Consider the following 22,615-nt stretch of genomic DNA (forward strand, 5'->3'; position numbering starts at 1 on the left):
AACAATTTTCATATGAGAATGAGTACAGGGAGGACTTTATTCCAAGAGTTCAGGTGACCATTGAAAAGTCTTAACCGTGTCAATTTCTTCAAACATGCTGCGTAACTAAAGATTACGATCACAAAAACCATTCTTGTGAACCATTGCTGACATTTCCTAAAGTGTGATGCCAGAACTGGATATTTCAGATGAGGCTTAGTTAATCTTGAGGATACTCTGGTTTTCATACTAAGAATTTAAAAACTAAAGATGTAGGAGAACAAACAAAAAGAGAACTTACACTGTTGAAACCCGAGTGCTGGTTTGGTCTCTGTGGCGTACTTGGGAAACTTTGTGTTCCACTACCTCGGTTACCACCAAGCCAACTAGTGACCCATCCAGTAACACTACGATGCTCACTATCCAACAGCTAGTGAAAACATAGCACGCAAGTTACACTTTTAAATATGAAACCAATTCAAATGAACAGAAAATGGAAATACAAAAGTACCATATTGGCATTTGACAAAATTAAGGGAAAGGAATAAGCTCTCTTATTTTAAAAAGCAAGTATTAAACAATGTAAGAATAAGTTGTAGCTTATGCATTGTTATGCAAAACAAGTGAGGATATGTTAAATGTGGATGCCTCCAAAATGGAGCGCAGCAGACAGATACATCCTGCTCTGAAGCAGAATATGGGAATAGTTATGTTGCCTCAAGATATTGGATAAGATCATCATGGCTTAATTTAACAATGATTTGAATGATTCATTTGCTGATACACTGGAAAGAGAATTGAACTGTGTACTGGAAAATGCAATAATTGGAATAATTTTAAAAGGTGCAGGAACTTGGATAGTTTGAGAAATTCAGTAGTAAATTTGAAATATAGGCTGCATGCGTGACCAGAGCTCCTGTCAGAATAGGATGGTGCCTCAGAGTAGAACTGGTAACAATAACTGCAAGTTGTGAGTGACATCAACACTTAATGATTAATAATAAATAGACCAATTTTTTTATAGGCAATGGTCAGAACCAATAACCAGCCAGAGGGGGCCAGGAAACCACAACACCTCTTCAAAGTTCCAAGACAGGAGTACAAAGTATCAATGTATAATCGTGCTCAATATACCTAAATTTACCCAGTAGGCAGGAGAACCAGAATCAAAATTATTGAGCTGAGTCCAATGACCACACTGTGGGGTACAAAAGTTGGAACAAAAACAGAAATTGCTGGAAAAACTCAGCAGGTCTGGCAGAAACTGTAGAGAGAAATCAGAGTTAATGTTTCAGGTCCAGTGACCCTTCCTCAGAACCGATGGTAGTTAGGAAAAAGTTGGCTTATGCCCAAAATGGAGGAGGGGGTAGTTTATAAACTATTTAACAAAATACAGAATCTAATATGAGATTTCTTCTTTAAAGAAAACAAGTCTCTTTGGAATGTTCTTGCAATCTGATTAACTGCACTTGAAAAGACAGCAATCATGTCAGCCTACCTCTTTAATCTCTTCTTTCTTTAACCCCAAAACATTTCCCAATAGCCTTACTGCTTCATCACGCTTGTTCTTTGGAGTATGGAAATAACTCACAAACAAACTTCTCATCAAGACCCTTTAAAATAAATGGGATCTAGTTAGCAACAAGAACACAATAAATGACAAATCCATACTTGGATTGGTTGGCATGCAAGACAGCAGAACCTCCAATATTATTATTTAAAAATACACTTTACAGTTGTAAACTGGGCTGTTGAATTTGCTCCATCATATTTCAACAAATACAGAACAAATTTTTAACAGATATCCTCCTGCTGTGTGCAGACGTGAGGTTATTGCTGACATTTTAATACCTCGATAAATTTGGCGGTTGTGCATGGTTGGATAAAGTTAGTGGGATGATACCGAGAGATGGGTAAAGGTTCCTGGCGTCAATCTCCAAGCTGCTAAGAATTAGCTGATCGCAATTGAGGCAACAGTACAATGCAACAACTGATCTAGTAATCTGTGACGTAAAAGGTTGGGGTGCAGTGGAGGTTAGGAGTTAAACAAGAAATGAGCTGGAATTTTCACTAACTGTTCATCCATGAACAGGTCTTCATGCATGATTATTGGTTATCATCAGGATTCAATTTGAATGCATTGATCCTTAAAGAGGAATAGCCATTGATTTGTCTGGCTGGGCTCACAAATAGAGACTATATTCTTAGACTGTTTCCCCTTGGTCTAATAAGACCAAAAGACATAGGAGCAGAAATTAGGCCATTCGGTCCATCGTGCCTGCTCCACCATTCAATCATGGCTGATAAGTTCTTCGACCCCATTCTCCCGCTGTCTCCCCGTAACCCTTGACAATCAAGGACCTATGTATCTCAGTCTTAAATGTACTCAATGAGCTGGCCTCCACAGCCTCCTGTGGCAGTGAATTCCATAGATTCACCACTCTCTGGCTGAAGAAGTTTCTCCTTATCTCGGTTCTAAAAGGTCTTCCCTTTACTCGAAGGCTGTGACCTCAGATCCTAGTCTCTCCTACCAATGGAAGCATCTTCCCAACATCCACTCTGTCCAGGCCATTCAGTATTCTGTAAGTTTCAATTAGATCCCCCCTCATCCTTCTAAACTCCAATGAGTATAGTCCCAGAGTCCTCAAACGTTCCTCATATGTTAAGCTTTCTATTCCTGGGACCATTCTCGTGAACCTCCTCTGAACCCGCTCCAGGGCCAGTACATCCTTCCTGAGACAAGGGGCCAAAATTGCACACAATTCTCCAAATGTGGCCTGACCAGAGCCTTATAAAGCCTCAGTCATACATCCCTGCTTTTATATTCAAGTCCTCTTAAAATAAATGCCAACATTGCATTTGCCTTCCTGACTACTGACTCAACCTGCAAGTTTTCCTTGACAGAATCTTGGACTAGAACTCCCAAGTCTCTTTGAGCTTCAGACTTCAGAATTTTCTCCCCATTTAGAAAATAGTCCATGCTTTTATTCTTCTTAGCAAAGTGCATGACCTCACACTTTCCCACGTTGTACTCCATCTGCCACTTCTTTGCCTACTCTCCTAACCTGTCCAAATCCTTCTGCAGCCTCCCCATCTCCTCAATACTACCTGTTCCTCCACCTATCTTTGTATCATCTGCAAACTTAGCCAGAATGCCCACAGTTCCTTCACCGAGATCAGTAACGTATAAAGTGAAAAGTTGTAGTCCCAACACTGACCCTTGCGGAACACCACTTGTCACCGGCTGCCATCCTGAGAAAGATCCCTTTATCCCCACTCTCTGCTTTCTGCCAGACAGCCAATTTTCTATCCATACTAGCATCTTGCCTCTAACACCATGGGCCCTTATGTTACTCAGCAGCCTCTTGTGCGGCACCTTGTCAAAAACCTTCTTGAAGTCCAGGTAGGTAACATCCATTGGTTCTCCTTGGTCTACCCTGCTCGTTACTTCCTCAAAGAATTCTAGCAGATTTGTCAGGCAAGACCTCCCCTTGATGAAACCATGCTGACTTTGCCCTACTTTACCATACACTTCCAAATATTCAGAAATCTCATCCTTTACAATGGACTCCAACATCTTACCCACAACCGTGGTTAGGCTAATCGGCCTGTAATTTTCTGTCTTTTGCCTTACTCCCTTTTTAAACAGGGGTGTCAAGTTAGCGATTTTCCAGTCCTCTGGGACCCTCCCTGACTCTAGCGATTCCTGAAAAATCACCACTAATGCTTCCATTATCTCTTCAGCTATTTCCTTTAGAATTTTGGGTGTAGTCCATCTGGTCCAGGTAATTTATCCACCTTCAAGCCAATCAGTTTTACTAGCACCTTTTCCTTGGTGATGGCCACCATACTCAGCTCTGCCCCCTGACTCTCTTGAATTTTTGGGAAATTACTCCTGTCTTCCACCGTGAAACTGACGCAAAGTAATTATTCAGTGCTTCAGCCATTTTCCTGTTCCCCACTACTATCATTTACAATGGACCGTCATTTTCCAGTGGTCCAATGTGTGTGTTCTTTTGCCCTTTATATATCTCAAGAAACTCTTGCAGTCTTCATTTATATTACTGGCTAGCTTATCCTCATATTTAATCTTCTCCCTCCTTATTTCTCTTTTTTTGTTGCCCTCTGTTGGTCTTTGTAAGCTTCCCAGTCCTCTGGTTTCCCACTGCCCTTCGCCACATTATATGCTTTCTCTTTTGCTTTTATGCTATCCCTAACTTCCTTAGTCAGCCATGGTTGCCTCATCCTCCCTGTACCACGCTTCTTTTTCCTTGGGATGAATTTTTGTTGCGTTTCCTGAATTACTCCAAGCAACTCCTGCCATTGCTGTTCTGCTGTCTTTCCTGCTAGGCTCCTCTTCCAGTCAATTCTGCCCAGCTCCTCCCTCATACCTCTGTAGTCACCTTTATTCAATTATAATACCCTTACCTCTGATTCTATCTTCTCCCTCTCAAACTGCAGAGTAAATTCTATCATCTTATGACCACTGCCTCCTAAGGGTTCCTTCACCTTAAGCTCCCTTATCAAGTCTGCCTCAATCTTTCCATGTGAGGAAAAATCCTTTCAGCATCCACCTGACAAGCTTCCTCAGGATCTTACAGGTTTCAATATGATTATTTTAAACTGCAAATGGGTATGTCCAGTGTATCTATACTTTCCTGATAAGAAAATGCTCCCCCACCCTTGATATCTGAACAGCTTCTAATGAAATTATGTCGTCTCTTAAATAAGGAGACCAAAATGGTAGAAAGTATAGACAGGACCTTATCAATGCCCTGTACAACACAGGCATTCCATCCCTCTTACAAAATACAAGAACATTCAATTTGCCTAATTACTTGCTGTACATTTATACTAAACATGATACATGATTCAGATCCCTCTGTATCTCAAGAGTTCTGCATCTCTCTCCAGTTAAATAATATGTTTACTCACTGTTCTTCCTTCCACATTATACTCCATTTGCCAAATGTGTGTCCTCACTTAACCTATCTTCAGCCACTTTCAGACTCTTATGTCATCTTCATGATTTACTTTTCTACTATCCTTGAACAACTTTATATTCAACATCTTCATTATGTTATTATTTATGAATTGTAAATCGTTCAGGCCTCAGCACTGAGCCCTGTGGTCCTCCTTGTCACATCTTGCCAACCCAGAAATGACTCACTTATGCTTACTATGGGCTGAATACAGTAGATAGGGAAAAGCTGTTCGCCGTCATAAAAGGAATGCGACGAATGAGAAGACAAAGACTTAGAGATGTGCACAGTGAGCAAGGATGATGCATAAAATTCCATGCCTGGAAGTATGGTAGAAGCATGTTCCGTTGAGGCATTCAAGGGAGCATTGGATGATTATGTGGATAGAAATGTACAAGGGTATAGTGAAAAAGCAAGAGACCGGCGTAAGATCACGGTACTCATTTGAAGAGCAAGTGCAAGCAGGATGGGCCGAACGATCTTCTCCTGCATCATAATAATTCTGTAATATTGTTTCCAGTTACTTAATCAATCCTCAGTCCATGTGAATGTTACTCTCTACATCTACAAGAGCTTTTGGAAACCTATGAGAAACCTACGAGAGCTTCTCTCTTGTCTCATCCTTATGTCAGAAATACAATGAAATCATGGTGCGTTGGGATTAATATGTGCAGAGCATCACAGCATTCAGATATTGGTTTTCAGTGACTAAAGAAAGCTTAAATATCAGTGAAGGACATGAATCAAAATGACAGTTTCAAACCAAAACTGAATATATGATTAGCCAACAAATCATAAATTGCCAAAAAAATTCACAAAGTTATAAAATGTAAAGATTAGACTTAGAGAGCAAAATGCATTAGCCAATATTGGGTTGCTACATTTTACTAAATATACGGCGGGAGAACAAACAAAAGGGATCATTTCAGATTGATGGCCTTTTGACAGAACTGGAAGAAGTCCAAGATGCAGCAGGTTCAACCAGGGAAGGAGAGTAAAGCTCACAAGGAGAAGTCTGTTATATGATGGAAATCAAGAGAAATTAGGCAACATAGGGGAAAGCCAAATGGTGATGCTAATGGTCAAGAAACTAAAAGGTAGGTATGGAGTGTAACAGTTGTCCAACTAAGTGTTGCTGAAAGTCAAACACTTCCTAACATTTTGCTTTTGATAATTTGCTAGACCAAAACTGCTGCTATACCTCAAGTTGAGTTACTTTAGCCCTGAGCAATCAATGCATTACATAACCCAAAATCATCCACTGAGATACCTTCTGGCTTCAGTACATTAGGGTTGCAAACAAACCATTTTATCAAGTGAGAAAATATTCATAGGTTTCCAAAATAAATGTGAATATCAGATACTCACTTGTCAATTCTACCTTCACTGTTGTTGACTAGGTTCAGCAGTTTTCTCTGCGCATCTTCCAACATGTCCTGTTGAGTCACAACTATTTAAGAAATAAAAATTAATGGGGTGAGGTTTCTTTTTGAGTTAAAAACGGTCATTTAGCAGAAAGAACAAAAGCAGAAAGCAGAAATAACCAAAAGCAATCCAGACACTGAAAGTGGTGAGGAGTATTTGCAAGTTACTCGCACTTCAATTGTCTCCACTTTACTGAGTTTATCAGGCACACGCCAGTGAAATTTTTCATCCATGGATTTGAAAATGGGAATGAGGATTTTAAAATATAAGCATTGTGAATTTAGCCTCTTTGTCGCACAATTCATCAGATTAGTGTGGGAAAGTGCCGTTTATTATAATTATGCTGGTATTCTTCAAGAACTGTCAGTTCTAACAATCTCATAAATCTCAATAATGCATTCTAGAAATTTCTTTGCAAGTGACATGAGACTAACAAAACCAATAACGCTGATGTTTAGATTTCTTCTACTTCCTAATGATTAGAACCATGGTACACTGGAATTAGTTCAGCTCTTAAAAGATCTAGGAGTGGTTTACTTAATTCATTTCGCACGTCCCGAATCACTTTGGGTAAATAACAGCAGTCCAGACATTCAATCAGCCTTAGATAGTAGGAACTGCAGATGTTGGAGAATCCGAGACAACAAGGTGCAGGGCTGGATGAACACAGCAGGCCAAGCAGCATCATAGGAGCAGAGAGGCTGACGTTTCGCCTTGATGTTTTAATCTACTGTGACGCTACGCTTTTTAGAATCCGAGGATTAAGTCCTGACATGTTGTCACTGTTAGTCCCTTAGGTTTCATCAATGCTTTTACTCTGTGATATTAATTATCTAAAGAAACTGAACTGGATCGCAAAAATACCATGGCTATAACAGCAGGTCAGAAGCTGCATATTCCACTTGGGTAACTCACCTCCCGACTCCCCAGACCTTGTCCCCCATCAATAAAGCATAAGTCAGGAATGTGATTAAATGCTCTCCACTTGCCTATATGAATACAGTTCTATAAACACTCCAGAATTTCAATGGTATCCGGAACAAAGATCCTTGCTTGATATGCACCCCATCCTTCACTGAAAAAAAACCCTCCACCAATGAAGCCAGCAGCAATGTATACCATCTACAAAATACACTGCAGAAACTTGCCAAGGTTCCTTTGACAGGATTTTCCAAACCCACAACTTCTAACACCTAGGAGGACAAAGGCAGCAGATTCACAGGAGGAATACCATCTGTAAGTTTACCTCCAAGCCACACAACATCCTGACTTGGAATCATATCACTTCTTTACTATCCCTAGGTGAAAATCCAAAAACACTCTCCCAAAAAGCACTGTAGGTACACCTACACTGGGCAGACTACAGTGTTCAAGAAGAAAGCTCAACATCATTCCCAGGGCAATTAAAAAGGGTGATAAATGCTGGTCTCACCAGTGATGATATCCATCCTTAAATCAAACAAACAAAATCTGAAGACCCTGAATAGAGAAATAAACCCACAAACTTGATGGTCAGGACAACCAAAAAGAATGGGTGCGAAGTTTCAGCAGCATTAATGGTAGATAAGATACTGAGAAAAATGCATATTTGATCTGTTCAAGTTTTCTAAGCTGGCTTAGTTCAACATGAATTAATTCAGACATTCAGCATCATCCTGAGTTCCATATTTAGTTTGGCTCATTCAACTTTCCTCTCCTTTCTACCCCTGCACCTCCCCACCTCAGCTTTTCTTTGGCTAGTCAACTGTTTGCGTTTCAATGAATATTTTAGCACTGAGTAATCAAAGTCAGATCATAAGCCAAGGCCATGTATAAATTAAATAGAAAGAAAGAATGAAGTTATGCAGGAAACATCACCAGCTAAGAGTGCCTAAACACATGAAAAATCCAATATCGTGGATTAAACGGAACTATATGTATTCAATCACGTTCAGTCAAACAAAGAAGTGACCAAATGCCACTGACCCATTCGATATGAATGTAATCAAAACATTGCCAGTTACATAAAAAAAATTACTAAATGAGTTGGATTGTGTAATTCCCTTGAAATATCCATACAATGTAACCTAGTTTTAAATCACTTCAGCTGGGGAGTTGCTGACAATTTACAGTCAACTTTGCTGGTTCACCTACTTCTCTACAAAAAGTTTTATTTAAGAACAAAACAATTAATTCCAGACAAAATTAAACTTTGCACATTTCAGGAACAAAAAGAAAACGTTTCTCAAACATTAAACATATTTTAACATGTTCTGCTCCACTTTCATGTCATACATTAATGGTGCCAGTTTACAAACACAGAGGAAAAAAAACAGTTGACCATTCAGTCTCTCAAGTCTGCACTGACATTTAAAAGACCATGGCTGGTCAGTTTGTGATTCAAATCCCACATTCAAATCCACACACCCCATAACCCTGGATTCACTCCCAAACAAGAACCTATTCATTTCTAAATTAAAACACTCAATGACTTTGTCTCCAACACCTTCTCAGGCAGAATTCTAAAGTCTCACAACCCTCAAAAAAAAAATTCTCACTTCTGTCCTGAAAGGGTGACCCTTAAATTTAAAACAGTGTCCCCCAGTACTGGATCAAAGGGAACATACAGATGCAGCAGATGATCAGGAAGGCTAATGGAATGTTAGTCCTCATTTCAAGGGGATTGGAGTATAAGAGTAGGAACTTTTTACTGCAACTGTGCAAGATGCTGGCAAGACCACATCCAGAGAGCTGACAGCAGTTTTGGTCCCCTTACTGAAGGAAAGATATCATTTCATCCGTTCAGAGGAGGTTCATTAGGATGATCCCTGGGGTGGAGAGATAATGACAGGTAACCTTAATGAAACATAGGATTCCTTAGGGGCTTGACAGGGTAGACGATGAGGGGAGTTACTCCTCACAGGACAGCCTAGGACTAGAGGGCATAGTCTCAGAGCACTGCTGCCGCACAGCGCCAGTAACCCAAGTTCAATCCCATCCTCGGTCAACTGTCTTGTGTGGAGTTTGCACATTCTCCCTTGTTTGCGTGGTTTTCCTCCAGGTGCTCCGGTTTCCTCCCACAGTCCAAAGATGTGCAGGTTAGGTGAATTGGCCATGCTAAATTGCCCATAGTGTCCAGGGATGTGTAGGTTAGATGGGTTACATGGGGATGGGTCTGAGTGGGATACTCTGAGGTTCAGCGTGGACTTGTGTTTTCACACTTGTGTAGATTTTATGATCTTCTATGATCTAACGGGATGTCAATTTAAGACTGAGATAAGGAGGAATTTCTTCTGTGGATTGAAAGTCTTTGAAACTCTGCTGCAGCGAGTTGTGGGAACAGAATCCTTATGCATATTTAAGGCTGAGATAGATAGACAGATTCTTGATCAGCAGGGGAAATCAAGGGTTACGGAAAAGAGAAGGAAAGTGGCCATGAGGAATGTCAGCTCAGCCATGATCTTGCTGAATGGTAGACCAGACTTGAGAGGCTAAATGGCCCCTGCCTGATCTTATTTCTTATGGTCTTATGGACAAAATCAGATACGGCATGCAGTTTTGGTTTCCTTATTTAAGGATGGCTGTATAGTTATTGGAGGAAGTTCAGAGGATATTTGCTACATTGATACATTGCGCATGACCATCTCCAATAAGAGACAATCTAACCACCATCCTTTGATATTCAACAGTGTTACCATCACTGAAATGCCACTATCAACATCCTGGGGATTATTATCGACCAGAAAATCAACTGGATTCACCATATAAATACAGTGGCTATAAGGAGGTCAGAGGCTAGGAATGTTGCAGCAAGCAACTCACCACCTGACTCCACAAAGCATATCCATCATCTAATCAGGAGTGTGAAAGTGGACAGGCTTTGTGGAGTCAGGTGGTGAGTTACTCCTCACTTGCCTGAAGAGTGCAACTCCAACCTTTAAGCAGCTTGAAACCATCGAGGACAAAGCAGCTCACTTGACTGGCACCACATTCACAAGCAACCACTCACTCCACCACCAATACTCAGTAACAGCAAAACAGAAATTCACCAAGGTTCCTTAGATAATACTTTCCAAGCTCATGGCCATAGTCACTTTCTTCTAAAAGGACAACGCTAGAAGATAGATGAAAACACCACTACTGACTTCAAAATATATCGCCGTTCCTCCACTGCCACTGAGTCAAAATCCTGGAATTTGGTCCCTAAGGGCAGTATGGGCCTAGCTATAGCAATGGACTGCAGTTCAAGGCAGCAGCTCACCACCTTTTCAAAGTCAACTTGGAATGGCAATAGATGCTGGCCTAGCCAGTGACGCCCATGTCCAAATGAATAAAAGAAAAGTTGTCTTATGAGGAAAGATTAGATTTGCTTCCACTAGAGTTTAGAAGATGGAGAGACAACGTGATTAAAGAATACAAGATTCTGAACAGTCTTGACAAGGTGGATATGGAAAAGATTGTTGTTGTAGGTGAGCCCAGAACTAGAGTGCACAGATTTAAAATTACAGTTCACTCTTTTATGACACAGACAAGATATTCTTTTCTCTCAGAGCTTTGTGTAATTTTCAAACTCTCCGCCTCAGAAGGTACTGGGGGTGGGCTCATGAATTTTTTTTGTTTTTTTTTAAAACAGCTGAGGTAGGTAGAATCTCGTTAGGGAAGGGAATCAAAGCAAAGGTGAAGATGGAAAATGAAACAAACAGATCAACCGTAACATTAGTCAATGGCAGAGCAGGTTTGAGGGGTTGAATTGCCGAATTCTGCTCCCAATATGAATACTTGTACTTTCATAACCAAGACAAGACCAAGGTTTTTTTTCCCTTTAAATGTTATCAGGTCTTTATTTAGCAGAGGTCTGAAATAGGAGGTGCATTTTTTTTCAAGATCACCTTTTGCAGCTAGCAATTCAGACATACGGCTGGTAACCATAAGTTTACTGATAGTCAAGTTAACTGCATGTCTGTTCCACTTGATTGTTTTTAATCCATCGTCCATTTGCTTCCATTTTAGCCGCTATGTCAGTTTACATGTTTAAAAAATTTGTTTCAAAACCATTTTGTTCATGTTCAAAAAATAAAGTAATGAATCATTACATAAATTAGATGCAAAAAGTCTCTTCACAACTTTAAATACAAACACTACATTATGTCTCTGCTCAGAGATATGCTTTCTACAGAACTGGATGAACAAAATTCCTGTCTACAGAGCACCCAACATTGTGTTCTTTATTTGCTCTTTTATTCAACTTTTCTCCCCTCTGGTTTTATCATTTTCCAGCCCATGTTAGCAAATCATCCTTCATACAAAAACAATTAAACATTTCCCACAATCTCTGCCTGTGCACCCTCATTTTTCCAAAAGTTAAGATTAGTCTCCTTTCTGTATTCTATTCTGAAATTATTTTGATGTAATTTGCAAAGAGAGAACATAGACGTTCCCTATCAAACATCCCATGCATTTAACTTGTTACTTCTCAATTACGAAGCATCTCATTTGAGCATGCATTTCTGAACTTCTGTTTGGAACAATGTCAAGTGCTGTCAAGAATATAAAGATATGGCTCCACACGAAGGAGAAATCCAAAGGAATCTCGCCCAAATGGTAACTATTTGTACATGAACCCTAATGGCAAGTGCTGGCAGGAAAGCTCCAACATGGAGCGTTATCACAGCTGAGGCCAGTGATGCTTTTATGACTGTCAGGTGTTGACACACATTCCAGACAAGTTGCTGATAGTGATCAGGAACAAAAGCCTTGGCTGATTGCTAAGTGCAGGTGGCATACACAGCACTGCTATTGCAACCTGGGCTGAACTCAAACTGAATTACTAATCTGCATGGCTCAGCTGCAAACTAAATCAGCTCATGGAGCTACTGAAGAACTGATTACTATCAGCCACAGTATTATTTGTTGTCATTTTAAAAAACCTTACACACAAACAAAATGCAACTTAATGATAAGAGACTCATCTCCCTCGCAAATTTTAATTCATTACCATTACTACAGATTTAGTTTTACTTTATTGGTCTGGACTTTGACCAATATGAAAAAAAAAGACATCCCAAGGATAACAGGAATAAACTTGCACAATAGCTGTAAAACTATCTTCTTTCATATTTCAGGGCAAAGTCATCAATGTTAACAAACAGTAAGTTTTATCTATGCACTGATTAAGAATGCAAGTAATATATTTACTTTGTTTCCTGGGCATATTCAGACTAATTTGTTCTCAAGATGCAATGTATACTGAAACATATCCCTAAACAGCAATTGAATTTTTTAGAACAGTTTGTAGAGAGGTTTGGATGAAAACGTTTCAGAGTGTTCAGGAAATAAAAAAGCAATGGTACGACATTTTTAACTCACTGAGCAGAGGTTTCTTCAAATCCACCAAGCCTAAACTATTAAACTTGCACAAGTTAACTGTATCTTTAAATACTGGTGGATACAGTCCATTTCACTCAAATATTTGTTAATCTTATAAAGTCAACAGTCCTGTATTGCAATAACTAAAGTTATTCCCCTCAATCTCCTCCTCCATAGATTTTCAAATCTTCCCTAAGATTAGTTATTTCCATTGTGCATGAAATTAATGATTCCCATTAGCTGATAGATAACTGCTTTCACTCTTCCAATATTGTCCTTCAAATCTGCAATCATCACACAGTTCTTCAAAAATCCAAATCTTGATCCAGCTGTACTTCTAAACTACTGACTCATCCCCAACCTCCTCTTTCTGCTCCAAAATTCCTAAATGTACTTACTGTCTCCTTGATACTTCACTAGAATTCCATATTTGAATCCTCCTAATCAAGTTGCCACAGCACTGAAATGCTTTAAAGTCACCAAGGAGTTTGAGGTTGAAGGAATGAAGATGGAATACCAAAACGTGTTACCACCTTTCTAATCAAACGGTTTACACGTGCAAAGCAATGCATTACCTTGTTTTTTAAGATCTTCCAGTTGCTCCTCTTTAAGGTCCAACTGCTCAGCTAGTCTTGATGCAGAATCTAGAGCATCATTGGCTTCTTTTAAATGTTGCTGCAACAATAAGAAAGCAGTTAACAATGAATTATGAAATACTGTTGGAAAGTGGAAAATATTTTTCAGTGTTAATTGACTGGATGGAAGTTTGTCCATCTAGACTTCAGCATTTTTACAGTACTATATTATCCGAGCTCGAATTAAATTCACTGTTGTGCACAATCTAAATACAAACAAATTTTCAATGCATTGCTTATCAAAAATCATACCGATCCCCAAACTAAGTGGGTTAAATTATATCGCAGTACACAGATGATACAACACAGAAGAGGTCACTTGGCACAATGCATTTGTTCTTACTCTTCACTCACCAAGTAATCTTAGAATCATGGAATCCCTGCAGGGCCCCAACAGGTCCGCACCAACCCTCTTAGGAGCATCCCATCCAGACTCATTTCCCTACCTCTAAGCATGCATTTCCCATGACTAACCACCTACCAGCCTGCACATCCCTGAACACTATGGGCAATTTAGCATAGCCAATTCAGCTAACCTGCATATGTTTGAACTGTGCGAGGAAACCAGAGCACCCAGTGAAATTCACACAGACACAGGGAGAATGTGTAAACTCCACACAGTCGCCTGAGAGTGGAATCAAACCCAGGTCCCTGGCGCTGTGAGGCAGCAGTGTTAACCAATGAGCCACGTACTGCCCCTATATTGAAGCTCCCCAGCCCAGGTGACATCTTGAAGACATCCAAGTTCTGAGGAAGGGTCACTTGACCTGAAATGTTAACTCCAATGTTCCTCCACAGATGCCGCCAGACCTGCCGAGCTTTTGCAGCAATTTCTATTTTTTTCAGAATCTGTCAGGATCTTCCTTTTTTTCCCCTAATCACCCTGTTCAGAGATGCTATTACACAACTCTGGAAATATTCCACTTCTGGTAGGATTTGAACACAGGTCTCCACGTTAAGGGGGCAGGGACAGTGTGACTGTGCCACAAGAGGGTGCACCCTCTAATAAATAAAACTAAATAACTCTAATCACATTTACTCACTGTTCACCAAATATCTCTACAAACCATTTTTATTCAACCACCTAAATAATCTAATCAATTTCTTATGGAAAACCAGTTGGCAGATCTAATTCCACTTTTTCTAAGCGCCCATTTTAAGCATTGGGCAGGTCATATGCAAATTAAAGCTTACTTTTCTTTGCAAAAAAGCTCCAAGGGTATTATATCAGCATTTTACTTTCTCACGCTAAACACGTCATTGACTGGCATGGCATTGAAAATTTAACATTGATTTTTGTTGAACTGCATACAGCCAGCTCTTTTTGGCTCATATTGCTTCCAAAAAAAAAGAACAGGCTGGCAACATGTGACAGGTCAGGCAGCACTTATAGAGATAAAGAGTATTAATGTCATCAACAATTTGAAAAGTTAACTTGGTTTGTTTCCACACAAGTGCTACCAGCCTGAGCAGTTGAAGCATCCATGATATTTTGCTTTTCTGAAAAGTTGACTTCAAGTTTCACATCAGCAACTCATCAGGGAGCAACGAGGGAGAGGAAAAGATGTAAGATGAAGGATGATGACAGAAAGAGGCGGAGACTTGCACAATTGATTTTGCCCAGCAGCAATTAAGAACTTTTGAAGAGAATGTGCCATCAAAAGTTAAAACCAGTTAGAAACTTCAGTTTCTGGGTGTAGAGAAGTCTAATTTAAAGGTCATCGACCCATGTTTGAATGTCCAATGCCATGTTAGTTTGGGAGGCGTACAGACATTCCTAACAGCCGTCCAAAACAGATTTTGGGGCACTTAATACGTCAACAAGTGGCCTAATACGTTTTAAAACATACAAGAAAATGGTGTTGGGATTATCAGCAGTCTAAGTAACGACTATTAATAATGCTGTAGTTTGCAAGTAGAAAAGGCAGGTATTTAATAAACTCACCTTAAATGTGGGGCTTAGAGGAGCCAGCATGACCAATGAGCTACCTCTCAGGCCATAACTGTGATCTCCTATACTAATAAGGCTGATGGAGAGTTTCATCAGAGTCTAGCTGATGGTCTCGGAGTAGAAGCTAATCATTTTTATATCCGAATATTTAAAACCAACACACTGAAAATGCCTAGAAACAAATATTAAACAGGCTCATTTCCATTTTTCTTACTTGCATCATTTTCTATTGGAATTTGTATGCTAAGTTATGCAAGCTCAATATTCATTGGCCCAAATTCCATGCTGGTGCTTTACGCGTCCAAGTAGTTGATGCCTAGTATGCTGCTGTCAACTTGAGACAATCCAGGCTTCAGGCAGACGTCAGCTGGATGACACAGAGTCATAGAGATGTACAGCACAGAAACAGACTTGGTATCACTTTTAAAATACATGGATCAAACACAGATTTAAAACCAATTTAAAACACTTCTGAATGCAATATTCAAGGCTTTTGATGCAGACACTTGAGAAGCAGCATCATTGCAGCAATCAGAAAGTTATTCAACTAGTTCAAGAACAAACAGCAAGCTACAGAGAACCAAGCTGTTGAAATCTCTAAACAGACAGATTCCTGAGGATTAAACGAAATTGTCCCTAGACACTCTGAAGCAACATTGCAGCGAGGTCAATCCCTCTGACAAATTACTTACATTCTTTCTTCAAAAATCCTGTCATAGAAACAATTCCCTTCCTCTCCAAATAGCATCTGCCTTCATCTTAAATAGGGAAACCAATTCTTCCACATTATAGGCATTATTGCCCTGGCTTCAAACGGTGGGGACCAACACTTCATATACACCAATCAATATTTTTCAAACCCAATATCATTTCTAGTTTAAAGTAAGCTCATGCTCACTTCGGCAGATAGAAACCAAACTAATGCAGCAACATTAGTAATTTCACAGTTTTAAGTATGACATGCTATCCCTGGTCTATTTGGCAAATTTATGCTGCCTTTCAACACCAGAATGGATGAACAAGATTCTTGCAGCATGTCTCCAATTGCTAATTGCTGCAATGAGGCAATCATTACTTTATGATTTTATTGTTTTCTAATCCTCATCATTCCCCACAAAATCTGTAGGTTGTTAGTAAATCCAGAAGGGAAAGCCTAAACAACTAGACATCAGCATGCATTTGGAACTGTTAGTTTCTCTACTCCATTTGCTACAAGTTTGGATCATTTTGCAATTCCAGTGTGGTCTTCTTTTTATGATGATGCATGGACCAGCTGGGCCAAATGTCCTAACTTATTTTTGTCTCATTTCATGCACGACAGGATTTTGCACCCATATTTGCTTTCTCTACTTCTTGAACGCCTAGAGTTTTCAGAAATAATGTGAATTGATTTTATTTGATTTATTATTGTTACAAGTACTTAGGTACAGTGAAGTGCGTTTTTTTTGACGTGCAGTACAGGCAGATCATACCATACAAAGTGCATAAGGGTAATAGAACAGAGGAATACAACGTTACGGCTGGAGACAAGGTGCACAAAGAGCGAAGTCAACATTAAATTTAAAATATGAGAGGTCCATTCAAAGTCTAATAACAGCAGGGAAGAAGCTGCTCATGAATCTGTTGATAGATGTGTTTAAGCTTCTGTATCTTTTGCCTCACAGAAGAGGTTGGAAGGTATTATAATTGGGGTGGAAGGAGTCTTTGATTATGCCTTTCCAAGGCAGCGAGAAGCTTTGATCAAGTTAATTCTCAAATTTTATTCTCAAAACAACAGTTTATCTTGTGGTGAAGGCCTAGAATGTGTTATCATCATTGGGAACTTGGTGTTGAAAGCAGAGGTAAAGGTCTTTTCGGTTTTCAGTGCTGTAAAGGTATGATCTGTCTTTTTCAAGCTCAGGAAGTAATTTGGAACAGTGAGCTAAAGATAGCTTAAATCACATGATCGCCTAGAAAGGCCAAGTGACAAGACAATTACAAATCAAAATTTCCATGACTTCCAGGGACAAGATGGCTGAGGCCACAAATAAGTTAAGTTCAGAAGAAAATACTCAATCCAGCAGCAGGGAAATTTGTAGAAGTCTTCAGACTACTTCAGAGCTGGGAAGAAATCTTGAGCTGTTTTAGCAGACTCAAAGTAGTCAAAAATCAGAGAAAAATCAACAAGTTAGCCTGACGTGCTTCTTTTCATCGCTTTCTGAGAAGAGCAATCAGGTGAATGTGGAAAAAACTACTGAAAGGAAATACTCCCAACCCATCAATTCATAACAAATTTTAAATTGAACATAGTTTTGCTGTTTACAAAGTTGCGACTCTAATCACAGTTACGTCAAGGAATGAACCCATTTAGCTAATCATGCTTGTGTCATCTGAACAAACTAGCCATCCATTCTAATCCCACTTTCCAGCACTTGGTCCACAGCCTTGCAGGTTATAAAGCTTCAGGTGTACATCCAAGATTCCTCTTAAATTAGTTCAGGATTTCCATCAAAGCTATCAAACTGGGCACTGGATTCCAAATACCCACCACCGATTGGGTGAGAAAAGCTTTCCGCGTGTACACGCTAATCATTCCACTGATCACCTTAAATTTTGGTAGATTTGGTGCACCTTAGAAACTGACTGGGGAAACAAGTCTTCTATCTCCATTCCATCCTGTCCTTTCGTTATTTTATACATCTCAGTTGGCACCACTCAGCATCATCTTTTCTAAGGAAAACACCACCTCACCACCCAATCTTTCCTCATTGTAACAGTTTTCAGGCTGCAGCAACAATATTGTACATCTCCTCCATACTCTCAAGGTAATGCAGTGACCAGAACTGCACATAAATCTTCATTTATGATCTAACCAGTGTCTTGTATGGTTTCAGCATTACATCCCTGCTCATGTTTTCAACACCTCACTCAATAATTAAAAGTATTGCATCTGTCTTATTTACTACTTTATTACTGTTTTATCACCTTCAGGGGTCTGTGCACTTGCTGGCACAGGAAACTCCTAGGTTTCTCTGTTCCTCTACCCTTCTCAATACCTTCTGTGTATTCTCTTACTTTGTTTGCACTCTCCAATAGCATAACGTTGCATTTCTCCATACCCTTTTGAATAGGATACAATATTTGCAGACAAAAGTTAGAATTTACAGACTCTATGGTTAAAAGTTGCAACATCAAAACAGCAAAAATTATGCTTATTACACCTAATAATTCACATTCCTCTTTTAACTATCGTGATTTGCCAACAATTAAGCAGCATTCACAACTCCTTAGATACCGAAGCAGTCCACGTCCAAATGCAGCAAAATCTGGACAATATGCCAGCCTCAGCCGAAAAGTGGTAAGTAACATTTGTGCCACAAAAATGCTAGGCAATGGCCATCTCCAGTAAGAAACAATCCAACCATCAACTCTTGACACTTAATGGCGTTGCCATCACCAATTCCCCACTTTTAACATCCCAGCGGTTATCAGTGACCAGAAACTCAACTGTACACACCATATAAATAAAGTGGCTACAAGAGCCGTTCAGGGGCTAGGAATATGGCGGCAAGTAACTACTCCCATGATTCCACAAAGCCTGTCTACCATCTACAAGGCACAAGTCAGGGCTGTGCTGGAATATTGCCACTTGCCTAGAGAAGTGCAGCTCCAGTAACACTGAAGCAGCTTGACACCATCCTGGACAAAGCAGCCTGCTTGATTCACACAACATTCACCCCCTCCACGATCACTGTGTTTACTATCTACAAGGTGTACTGCAGAAATTCACCAGGGCTCCTTAGAGCTTTCAAGCCCATGGCCACAGCCACATACATCTGGTAGGACAAGGGCAGCAGATATATTGGAGCATCACCAGCTGCAAGTACACCTCCAAGCCACTCATTTTGCTAATTTGGAAATATATGGTCACTCCTTCAGTGTCATTGCATTGTGGATGGGTATATCCACAGCTCAGGGACTGCAGCAGTTCAAGAAGGCAGGTCACCTTCTCAAGATCAACTAGGGACAACTAGTAATAAATGTTGTCCAAATAAAAACTGAATGAACTGTGGATCTGTAAATCAGAAACAAAAATGGAAAGGTTCAGCAGGTCTGGCAGCATCCATGAACAGAAATCAGAGTTAATGTTAAGGGTCTCTCAACCTGAAACATTAACTGATTTCTCTTCACAGATGCCGCCAGACCTGAACTTTTCCAGCAACTTCTATTCTTGTGAATAAATGTTAGCCACCGAGCAATGCCCATATCCTACAAGGGCAATTAAAATTAAAAGACCTCTAATCCTCTGGTAATGTGCCTTTATCTAATGAAGATTTGGAAATGATCCTCAGATCACTTCTTCCTTTGCTTCCTTTAACAACTCAGGATTAATTTGTCTAGACCTGATGATTTGCCCATTTTCAAGGTCAATCACTCCCATACTTTCCTTCATGCTACGCTTATTTTATCAAGTACTTCACAAAGGAGATGGATGATGTAGACATTGTAGTTAAAGAAGAAAATGTGAAGATAGGAACAAAGTACTCAAGAATCTAGCCCACATCTTCTGTATCCATGCACAAGTTACCCTGTACTCTTTCCTGAATCATGCTCTTGCTCTTGCTCTTAATTTACTGATAAAACATCTTCGGACTTTCCTTAATATTAATTGGGCAATATTTTTCATATCTTCTTCTTGCTGGCCTAATTTTCTGTCTCAATTAACTCCTGTACTTCCAAGACATATCTATGCTTCCTGAAGTATTACTGTCTACAAGATTGTCTGAAGTTCTATTCTACTTTTTTATCTCAATGTGTGTTTTGGATAATCAGGGGATTCCAGATTTGGCAATACCACCAATTTTCTTTGTGGAGACATGTCTACACTGTGCCCATAGAATCTTATATCTGAAAGCCTGCCAGTGATTTACCACTGACTTTCTACAAAGAATATGTCTAATCTGCACAGCCAGATCATCTTAGTTTTGTCAGGTTTGCCTTCCCAAATTGAGAACACTTACTCTTGTTCTATCAATTACTGTCTTTTTCCATAATGATGTTAAATCTGACTGTATTATGATCATTATCTCCAAACTCTGGCTTTATCCACTAGGATCTAGAATTACACCGTCTACCATTGGACATGTTATACACTGGATAAAAAAAGTTGAGTTGCTCTGTAAAATACATTATCCTGGCACAAGGGAGGAAACACACTGTCCTGGAGTATTATAGGCATTTCTGTGAACACTTGTCTGATCTGACGATGGAATCTCTTATCACTATTACTCTTCCACTCTCTCTCCTTTCGTGTACAGCTGAGCTGCCCTTGATACCACTCTCAATAGTATCAAATTAGTAAACTGGGGTCTCAGGGACTCCTGCACTGCATGCCTGGCTCTCATAGATTGGCTGGTGGTCACCCATTGCCTCAGTGCCTGTGTATGGCGAACCTCCAGTATGACCACTTCCTTAAATGTGCTATCAATATAGTCCTCTGCAAAAGTGATTGAAGCCACTGGTCAAGTTCTGGATCATGGAGTTGAAGCTTGTGCAGCCAGTGACACGTCCTGCAGACGTGTTTATCTGGGACCTGTGGCGTGTCCATGACTTCATACATAGCGCAAAGATGTACCTTCTACTTGGCCAAACTAAATTGTCATCCCGTAACTTTAAAAAAATGATGCTTGCTATAATTATAACAGTAAAAGAAAAAGCGCCAACTACAGGAGGTTGAAAACAAAAGGGACACCTACCCTCTCCCCAGCGCCTAACTCCCAATCAATCGCCTCCTAATTTACCAAGCTCCCTCTTTACATTCTGTAAAAACCAAAGCAGCACTCAGTGCAGTTAAGACTACACCAAGCCAGTTGTCTATTTATACTTTGTGAAAAGAACTGATCCAAGTTCAAAAACTGATCCAAAAACAAAGATTAAATCAGCCACTAACTAACTAGCCACAGCTTCTCTCAGATCTTACATGCCCCTGCATTAAGGCTGCAATAATTCCTGGCAGTTAAGTTAAAGAAAAACTAGACTTTAGGTAAAGAAAATTGCTCACAAAGTCTCACACTCACTAGCTCCAAGTGCAAGTAAGGGAAGAATGCACTGGTAATCAGGCCCATTATACCAACAGCCAAATCAGACATACAAATATATCTTATTTGTTTGCTAAAATGAATATTTTTCTTTCTTTATTACTGTTATCCAGAACAAAATAAGACTTTCATTCCAATTCTTCAAAATAAAGTGAATAAAAGCAAAGTACTGTGGATGTTGGAAACCTAAAGCAAACACAGAAGGCTGGAGAAACTCAACAGGTCTGGCAGTGTCTGCAGAGAGAGAAAAACAGAGTCTGGTATGACTTCTTCAGAATTGAAAAGTGTTAGAAAATGTTGCTTTTAAGGCTGTGTTTGCTGACATCAAGGAGCATGTGTAGTATGTTCTGGAGAGATGCTTGCACTTGTGCTGACTGACAGAGATTTGTTAAAGTGTTTCAATTATGCGCCTATTTCCCATCCATGCACAGTTTCACTGGAGGTTAGACCGGTGGGTGTGGGTTGCCTGGCATTGGAACCTTGGAGAGAACTGGAAAACTGTGGCACAGGAGGGCAAGATAGCCAGGGAGGACAACGGACCGGAGCAGAAGTCGCTTCCAATCCCCAGCAAGGCTTCTCCCACCTTCTTCTCCTATCCAAAAGTGCCCCAAACAGATCCTGGCAGTCTCTTCTGCTACTCAACCTGTCATCTGACATTTGGAAGAGACTACGTGACTTGCAGCACTCTTTAACCTGCTGGCTTGATTTCCAAGAAATCACACGATAAAACCCCTTATAAGCTAGAATGTTCAAACAGTGTAGAAGATACCAGTTTCCTAAAGAAATGTATTCCAAACAATGATAAGATCATTTCAAATTGTCTTATAGGTTTTGTTTGGTTTTCTTTCCTCTTAAGTAATAAACCTATGCTCTTTTGTTAAAAGTATACTGACAGCCTTGTGTTCAAATGTTCAGTGATTGATCACTACCAATATAAACTAGAAACACTTATGATTTATCATCTTAGCATTCTGGAATTGGATATGTCCAATAGCACCATCAACTGGGATAATAACAGTTAATTAGGTTATCCAAAAAGGTAAATGGAAAAGCTGAAAACATCCTTCAAATGACATAGATAACAAGGTGTAGACCTGGATGAACACAGCAGGCCAAGCAGCATCAGAGGAGCAGGAAAGCTGACGTTTCGGGCCTAGACCCTTCTTCAGAAATGGGGGAGGGGAAGGGGGTTCTGAAATAAATAGGGAGAGAGGGGGAGGC

The 22,615-nt window shown here is 39.9% G+C and overlaps 1 protein-coding gene across 1 annotated transcript in view; it reads right to left on the minus strand.

Moving 5' to 3' along the window:
- The window catches only part of trip11 (thyroid hormone receptor interactor 11), a 106,432-nt gene that overhangs the window by 11,715 nt on the left and 72,102 nt on the right, over positions 1-22,615 (minus strand). The window contains exons 14-18 of the mRNA XM_048600039.1: positions 15,312-15,384; positions 13,307-13,406; positions 6,330-6,411; positions 1,478-1,592; positions 281-409 (exon numbers count right to left, since the gene is read on the minus strand). Coding sequence (XP_048455996.1) covers positions 281-409; positions 1,478-1,592; positions 6,330-6,411; positions 13,307-13,406; positions 15,312-15,384 — 499 coding nt within the window. The remainder of the gene's footprint in view (positions 1-280; positions 410-1,477; positions 1,593-6,329; positions 6,412-13,306; positions 13,407-15,311; positions 15,385-22,615) is intronic.

Source organism: Rhincodon typus, chromosome 8 (genome assembly GCF_021869965.1).
Source record: "Rhincodon typus isolate 14 chromosome 8, sRhiTyp1.1, whole genome shotgun sequence".
Classification (NCBI taxonomy): Eukaryota; Metazoa; Chordata; class Chondrichthyes; order Orectolobiformes; family Rhincodontidae; genus Rhincodon; species Rhincodon typus.